Source organism: Olea europaea, chromosome 11 (genome assembly GCF_002742605.1).
Source record: "Olea europaea var. sylvestris chromosome 11, O_europaea_v1, whole genome shotgun sequence".
Taxonomy (NCBI): Eukaryota; Viridiplantae; Streptophyta; class Magnoliopsida; order Lamiales; family Oleaceae; genus Olea; species Olea europaea.
The window spans coordinates 10,767,393-10,776,697 of NC_036247.1; the positions used below are offsets into that span (position 1 = coordinate 10,767,393).

The 9,305-nt window shown below is 33.5% G+C and overlaps 1 protein-coding gene across 1 annotated transcript; it reads right to left on the minus strand.

The window, feature by feature from the left end:
* Nucleotides 1–6,779: 6,779 nt before the first annotated feature.
* On the minus strand, nucleotides 6,780–8,990 carry LOC111403358. The gene is made up of 2 exons (XM_023031836.1): nucleotides 8,395–8,990; nucleotides 6,780–7,443 (listed from the first exon to the last, which is right to left on the minus strand). The coding sequence occupies exons 1-2, from the start codon at nucleotides 8,593–8,595 to the stop codon at nucleotides 6,973–6,975; spliced, it is 672 nt and encodes a 223-aa protein (XP_022887604.1). The 5' UTR covers nucleotides 8,596–8,990; the 3' UTR covers nucleotides 6,780–6,972.
* Between the last annotated feature and the right edge of the window lie 315 nt (nucleotides 8,991–9,305).

Below are 9,305 nucleotides of genomic sequence, written 5' to 3' on the forward strand. Positions count from 1 at the left end.
AGTATGAACACTTTTGTAAATAGAAAGAATTTAACCAGGTTTTGTGACATATATTGTCTGTTACTAGTATAGAGGTTGTGACCTTATTTGTGTCTGACTTAGAGCTGGGCAAATCTTTCGAATCGAACCGATCAAATCGAATCGAACCGAATCGAACCCGACGGTTCTTGTCAAATTAAATACCCAAACTGGTATCTGAATTGAGAACCGACGGGTACGGTTCGGTTCTCGGTTCTAGATCAAGAACCAAAGAACCGAAAAAGAATCGAATCTTTCTATTTTTTTAATATTGAATAAATCAAATTATTTTAATTTTATTTTTTCTAAACAAATTAACAATTTTCAAATTCAAATTTTTGGCTCAATAATTTGTTTCATTTCTAATTTTTTGCCTAATTACCCATTTTATTGTTTCATTTCTTAGCCCAACAAAATCCAATCCAGTAATTAACCCTAAACACCTACACTAAAGTGTACAACGCTGTCTTGACTCTCTTGCTCACTCTCACAGCCTTGCTGACATTTCAAAACCTATACAATTTCCGGCCGACGTTGTGACTTCTGATCGAAGCTGTGACCTCCATCAACCGAAATTTTGACCGTAGCGATCATTTGAACAAGGTAGTCTACTAATCTCTGACATTCCAAAACCATTGAATGTGTCATTAGTTGTATTTATATAATGTTGTTATAAATGTTAAAAAAATTAATTGTAGTACAAAACGAAACGGAACGGAATCGAATTGAACCAAACAGAACCGAACCCGAACAGTTCCATAATTATATTTGGATCTGACGGTTCCATTTACTAGATACCCGAAAATTTTGGTTCGATTCGGTTCTCTTTCTAAAGAGAACCAAACCGAACCGACCCGCGCCCACCTCTAGTCTGACCTGTTGTAGAGTATGTGATTTGTTCAATGTTAGCGTGCCATGTTTAGTATAGTATATTGCGGATGTTTGTGACATGGATGTATATACAAGAAATCAAATACTAATTTTTTGTTTGTTACTTTTCTCCTGTATTGTAGGATTGGGAGTATATTATACCAGAAGAATTTAGGTTTTCGGGCAAAATCTCAACAAACGCAATAAAAAATATGTTGTCCAATTTTTCGTCACATTTTAGTGATGAACAAAAATATATTTTTATTTGTCTATTTTGTAACCGAAACAAAACATTTGAAGTTTTATCAAATTCTGTGACGTTGTATTTTATGATTCATGTAAATATGGATGTTAAATTTGATATTCATAAGCTCTGTTTATTCATTTAATTATTTATTTTGAATTTTTATTTAGAAGTCACAAATTATTGGTAAAGATGATTGGCAGAGATTTTGAAGTCATAGATGTTGAAGTCACATATTTTTAACAATTGACAAAAACTTTGTACTGTATAAAAATTCATATACATATCAAAATTAAGTTACATTACAAGTCACGGGACACATCTCCTTCAAAATAAGTCATATTTCAAGTCAAGCACATACTATTGCCAATATGTCATTGATTATTGGTAAAAAATATTGGCACAAATTTTGAAGTCTCAGATTATTGGCACATCTATTAAAGTCACATATTACGGTCACAGATCATATAGAATGTGAAAAAAAAAAATTCATGTACAAATCAAAGATAATTTTATTATTTTACAGAGGTCACATATTGATTTATTCAAGTCAAATTTCATATTTGAAGTTACATTACATTGTTTATAGGTCATAGCTCATAAAAAAAGTGATAGATCACTTTAATGAGGTATTTAAAGAAAGAGATTCATGTCCAGATAAAAAATAAGTCACATTATAATTGACAAGTCACAGCTACTTAAAAATAAGTTACATTACAAGTCAATCACAAAATGGTATTGCTAATAGGTCATAGAGCAATTCATGTATGTACCCTAAAAACATATTCATTTATGGATCAAAATATCACGTCACATTTTGAATGAATATTATTTGTACAATTAAACATGTACAGTTACATGGTATGCCAAACACTATCAAATAGCTGAATGTTGAGGTCACATTGATGAATTAAGGTCATAGAAATTTATGTCATATCACCCAAATGAAAAAAAAGTGACAGATAAGACCCTACTCTATTTTTATAAATTTCCACGAAAAATGCTAGACATAGATACAAATGCAAGTCACAGCTACTGCAAGTCACAGTTATTGAAACTATACATATAAAACTACCTTTACAAAAATGTACAGCATGAAATAATAAATGTCACATTTTCTTTTTCAGGTCACATATAAATTCTTACACATGGTCATTCTATACATTATTTTCCATCAAGTTGTTTCATACAAGTCACTGGAGAACTAAAAAATCCAAGTCACAAATATCAATGTCAATCACGACTAATGCAGGTCACAAATTAGTTGTGTTCAAATACAAGTCATAGGAGAAATCATAAATTTAAGTCACAAATATCAATGTCAATCACGACTAATGCAGGTCACAAATTAGTTGTGTTCAAATACAAGTCATAGCAGAAATCATAAATTTAAGTCACAAATATCAATGTCAATCACGATTAATGTTAGTCTCAAATATCAATGTCATAAATTAGTTGTGTTCGAATAGCTGAATGTTAAGGTCACATTGATGAATTAGGTCATAGAAATTTATGTCATATAAGAGAAATGAAAAATAGGTCACAGATAAGACCCTATCCCATTTCTACAAATTTTCACGAAAAAATGCTAGACACAAATACAAACACCAAGTCACAGCTACTGCAGGTCACGGTTACTTAAATAATGCATATAAAACTACCTTTACAGATCACATTATGAATTAATGCATGTAACACTACATTTATTAAATTCCACATCATGGAATCATACAAGTCATGTTTATTATTAGAATTCACATAAATAATCCTAATGATCACAGTGATTCTCTTCATTATCATCAATAAAATGGTTCAATATTCACCACAAATAACAATTCAAATTACAATGAATGCAAATCATTAACATAAACTTTTGATTACAACGCATGGCATTCCTACATCGGTGGGAGGTTAAATTCAAATCACTAACAGTGACGATGGAAGCTTCAAAATCATTTCATAAATTCAAAAAATTGGAATTTGGCAGGACCAAACATTGATAAGCCACCAATTGTGACTATGATAGCATTCAGACCCAAATCGAAGCAATTGCCGTATAAATCAATACAAAAATTCTGAAATTTAATCAGCAGCCACCAAAAATTTCACCTACTGTGATTAATATTTTGCATTTTGCTGATCGGATTTTTTCAATAATAACCAATACCGGATTTTGGGATGGTAGAGATATTATGATACAAATCTGTAACTTTTAGCTTCTTCGTGATGAATTTGTCTTTCCAAGGAAGTGAAGTTTGTATTTTAGGGAGCCCGATTTCATATGGTAAGTGGAAGCTTGATTTCAGGGATTTGAATATTAACTGAATCAGTTTATATATATGATTCTTTTAAGGGTAAAATTCACAATTAAGGTATTAAGTATGGACAATGCAATTTTCATGTCTAAAGTTTTGAAAATGCAAAAATCAGGTTTTCATTTATTAAATAAATAGATTTTATTAATTGAAAATAATAAGGTCACATATATACCATTAATGGTCACATACTCATAATTAAACAAACTTGTTTATTGGTCACGTATTATCAAATTAACTAGTCACAGATTATTTCGAGGTCACAGATGAAAATTTTTATAGGTCATGATTTATTTAATTGGTCATAGATAAAAAAATTATAGGTCACAGTTTATTAATCAATCACATATTTTTGAATTTGTTGGTCACAATTATCAAATTTTAAGGCCACAGTTAAATAATTGGTCGTATGTAATGAAATAGTTGGTCACGGGTAATCAAACAATCAGTAACAGGTCAAATAATTGGTCACATTACATACCACCACCACCCTCACCCCGCCGTCGCCGACACTACCACCACTGCTAGTTCCACTAACAACAATAACCACCCAATTTCCCCGACACAACCAAAACACCACCACCACCACTCCCTCAACCAAGAAAACACCACCATTCCTACTTGCACCACCACCAGCATGTCCACTACCCCAACACCGCACAACCACCACTCCATTACCACCACCACGATAGCATTAACACCGCCAGAGGTAACACACACATTACCACCAACACCCCCACACATACAACCACAGGCAGATCACATAGACTCGCCACTAAATCCATGGTATCCACCGCACCACCATCAACACTTCACCTGCGACTGTTAGCGTTCAATGTTCGGCAACAGATTGCAACAGGTCATGATTCTCGCAACAAATCGCCGCTCAACATTATGAAAAAACTAGTCGCCATATTTGATTTGAAAAGCGGGGGCAGTGATTCTTCTCCGTTTGTCAGAGGAGTGTCGCTGCACCATCAAAACTGAGGAGGTTTCTTCCAAGGCTCGCCTCCGTCGTTATCGTCGTCACCATCGTGAATCGTCGTCAACGATTGAAATAGTGGTGTTTCAAGATAGAGAGAAGGGAGAGTATGAAGACGGTAGAGAGAGAAAACATAACGTAAAATTAGGGTTGGGAAAATTGAATTGAGAGAAATTAGTATTTAAATTATTAAATCAAACCTGATTTTTGCATAATGAAACTTAAGTCATGATTTTTGAATTGTGATATTTAAACCCATGGATTTGTGTAATTTCCACTTCTTTTAATTACAAACCTCTCATTTGAGAAGTGAAGTCGGGCATACTTCATGTCTGGGTTATGAATTTTTCCCTTTTAAATTCTTGGTTGACACCAAGGATGACATCTTCCTAGGTTGAAGGAATATGGACAGCGATGAAATGGATGTGTTTAAAGTCCATAGTGTAGATTGGTGCCACATGTTAGTAGGAGTGGACAAAAAAAATCAAAAAATGACCAAATCGATCAAATTGGTGTGAACCAAAAAATTGGTTTAGTTCCGTTAATTTTAATTTTAACCATTAAAAAGTCGGGTTGAGTTAGTTATGGTTTAAGCAACCAACTCATTAATTAACCGACCCAACTTCCAAATACATTTTTTTTTTTTTGTATTTTAAAATTCATCTTTTTCAATGTAAAAATCAAACAAATATACTTTTGTATCAAATAATTTGTTTATTGTCTATTTTTTCTACCAAAACTTTAAATATCAAAAGTAAAGAAAGCAAGAAGAAGTGTTTGAAGTAAACTTTGAATTTAGATTGTAGCCTTGCTTTTATTTTGAAGTAATTATTTGTTGATAATTATCGGATTTATATATATGATGATTTTGAAAAAAATTGATTCTTTATCATTTAAATTATATATATTATTGATATGCATTACATAAGAAAAAAATTTATATGTATAAATTTTCTTTTTAACCCAATACATGTTGACAATTTTTTTTACTCACATAAATTTCAAATCGACCCAAACCGATTTGGTTTGGTTTCAACGATTGGATTGGGTCAGTTTGGGTTGAAATTTATTCAAACCGATCAAGTTGGTTTCGTTTCAAGTTGAACTCAAAATCAACCCAACCCGAACCACAAAATAAGCAATAAAAATGGCCCGTCGACTTGGCAACAAGGGTCAGGCCACCTTGATATCTTACCTTTTTGCAACATCTATCAACTAGTTAGAACGAGAAACAAATGAAAGTTTACGAGTTCATAATTAGAAACAAGTATTTGTTTTTGTTAAGACTTAATGTACCATCTTCAAAGATTAAAAAAGTAGCATGATCCATTTTTATATTTGATTTTATTATAATCGTTCCTTTATTCGGACATCTCATGTTAGACAACATAGAAACAAAGTCAACATACTTGTGCCAACATAATTCATATATTTTTACCAATCATCTCTCATATTATACTTTCTACACCTTATTCTTCACCCGTAGTCTAAATTTATAATTTGTTGTCTTCTATAATTTGTAATGAGTGACCAATAATTTTGTTAGAAAATATTTTCTACTAATTAGGATACTTCTGTAATCTCTATTTTTGTAACTATAACGTGATAGATCGTGCATAATCATCATCAACAACATATAATTCTTACTTAATCTAGATGAGAAACCTTGTTGTCATGTTCTGTTTGAGGACATAAAATAATAGGTAAAGGTAGTGCTAACTGACGACAATATATCTTTGAAAAATAAAATTATTGCAATTAAAGGTAATGTTAGTGATGAACCTCTTTTTAACACTTCGAATTTGTTAGTATCTATTTTAGTTGTATCTTCTCATACAACACTATATATAGCTTGACTCCGTCAGGGTTTTATCAACGAAATGTGTTGTTAGTGTTGCAAATTAATTATTACTTGTGGATGATAATTGTACGTTTACAATCCTTATCGTAATCATTTATAAATATATGATTTTGATTCTCTGTAAAATTTACTCTAGAGTTTTGACTCTTTCTTATCCTTTTTTTTTTTATCTTAGTTTTATGACACGTCATCAACGCGAAGTTCAAGCCAACTGACCCTTATCATAATCATAAATCATTTATAAATTACACAAAATCGATATGTATATATTATTTTCTTTTATTATGTCATTGTCGCTGTATTTTTTGAACATTATTTTGTTTCTCCTAAATTGCACAACTTTATAGATTAATATTCATACAAAATATTATATTATTATCCTGAAGAGGCATAAATACTTTTATATTAAATTTTTGAAGAATATTGTATCCCCCATATTTTGTAGGAACCAACAGCCACCCATTTGAAGTAACAGCCACCCATTTTTACTTCAAATGAAAAATTCATTAATTTCCATCAGAATTGGGAACCTCTGACAGCCCTGATTTTGAAGTGAAACTCCTCGTCTACCAAGATACTCTACAATTGTTTGTGCAATGAATAGATTCCACAGCACATATTTCCTTCTTTACAATTGCAGATGAAACCAAATGTAAATACAGCGTACACTTGAAATCAGTTGCTAGTCTTCATCACTGGAGTCCCAACCTAGCAAGTCCTCGATGGGAAACCCAGGAATTCTAAGACCAGGAAGGGGAGTCGGCTCGGGGATTTCCCTTTCCTTTGCAGAAACATGCTTAGCCGCCTCTTGAACAATACCATTTTTGCGGCTTTTTTTAAACATCCCGGTGATCATACGGCCAATGGATCTCAAAGGGTTGCTCAAACCATCTTTAACTTTCAAAATAAGAGAGACTTCAGACAGTTGCCATGCAATGGTTAAAACAATCAATGCTGATAGAAGGCAGTGGGTGACAAAATTCTGCTTCTTCAACTCCTTAAGCTCTTTGGTTATGTCCTCATTTGTGATACCAGAAGTACTATTGCCCACTGCATTTGCAGTCGCACTCCTTTCACTGTTTTTGGAAGAATGTACGTGCTCTTCATCGGCCAACTCCCCGGATTTTTGAGGGATGCCGTCCAATGATTCTAACTGTTAATGTAAGTAATTGGAAATCAAACAAAATAAATTAGTTTAGGATGCAAAGAAAGAAACCATTTTCCACAGATATGCAAACTGTCAAAAGAAAATGAATGGTAGAAAATCAAAAAGGAATTATTTCAATTGATGAATATAGATAATCAAATAATGGTCTTGTTTATCTGTGTAGTATAGGATGTACTCGCCCTTCTGGGATACCTATTGAAGAACCTATTCCGGGGTAGGTGTGAGTGCAGAACGAACAATTTTAAAGTAGACTTCATATTCGTTAGATTAATAAGATCAACAAGATCTCATGATCATCTGTTGTCTGTCCCAAGAGCTCGGATTGATCATTTCCAAGCTCTCTTATTTCCCGCTTGGAACTAAAATTATAAAACAGAGGATCCCCTAGATTTCATAGGTGTATAGTTCAGAGAACTCAAATGGAGTATTCCCAAGCTCATCCATTTTAGCAAGGAATTGAAATACAGAACCTTCAAAACTCCGACTTAGTAATGTTAATTCTTCGCTTAATTTACTGTGCTAGTTGGTATTGGCTGGCGAGAATTCTCCAATGATTATGGTAAAAACAACAAGTTTCTAGCAAGTAAAATTGATGTTGGGAGCCTATAGCCATGGAGGAGGTTATCCAGAATCAAGCCGGAGCCAACCCCCATTTACAGTAAGAATTCTACTTCCACAAAAATTGCCAGCCATGAGCATTTTAACTGTAACTTCCTTTTCCAGTAAACCAAATGAACACAGCAATTGCTTTAATTACGAATCCAACCTTTTAGCACAAGTAATATAAAATATGCACGTGCTTCCCAATTCCCAATTTCAATTATAGCAACTACCCAGAATTACATTGAGGCAAGGTAGCTAAATTAATCAACCAGAAACCACTCACACTCTCGTTTAATAACAGAGAATCACGTACATGTAAGTATAGTTTGGTACCTGAAAAAGCATTTTGGAGAGTAGCTGGCGGCGTCGCCCACCAGTACTTTTATCATCTTCGCTGTCCACCGCCGCATAACTTTCAAGGAGAGAAGAGGATCTACTGGGGTTGAATTTTTCATCCTCCAATTCCATTAATTGCTTTATAGCTCGTTGAATCGCCTCCATTTTTTCTGCTTCCGATTCCGTTTTCGTTTTCATCACTCTCTGAATCTTTCTCTAGCCGCAAGGATGTAAATTTGACTTGCCAACCAATCCAAGTGAAGTTAATAGATTGATTTTGTTAAGCCGTCAAGCTTAACCATAAAGATTTCGACACGTTACACATGGATTTTGTTGCTTTCCACTTGGCAGTATATTAGCTCGAATCATGAAATATGGATACCCTTGATCTCAAAATCTACTCCAATGATCAACAGAATTCATGTCATCGTTGTTGTAATTTTTTTTCTGTAGTCGCTACTCTTTGAGTGCGCATTGAATAAACTCTCGAATTGACGTAATAGTCTGCAAATCACGCCAGTCAGGTAAATAGCACTAGACAAGTCCTGTACGACAAGCTCGATCGAGAAAGCGTTAGTAGGGAGAATCGAACTCGTGTCATCTCTTCATCCATCTAGACATCCATGGTATAGAAGTCACCGATCTAGAAAAAAGTTCATGAGATCATTTATATTTCGATGATGAAGTTAACTGTCGATATACAATAAGTTCAAGAGAGATTAATGGGGATTTGACTACAATTTAAAGCACGTACGAGTGAATGAACTTACTTTATATGAGAAGAAATGGGTCCATGAATTTAGTTAATCGGGCCCAAGTCAAAGAAGATGTTGCTTGATTTGATCGGTTCATTCTAATTAAAACCATCGATGTCCAGTCAACTAACGTAGAACCACTCCACCACGCAG

Bases quoted from the DNA above. Each gene is read 5' to 3' on its own strand.
- LOC111403358 (XM_023031836.1), bottom strand. From the start codon at position 8,595: ATGAAAACGAAAACGGAATCGGAAGCAGAAAAAATGGAGGCGATTCAA. The intron at 7,444-8,394 runs GTACCAAACTAT...TTACATTAACAG, and splicing joins TCTCCAAAATGCTTTTTCAG to TTAGAATCATTGGACGGCAT.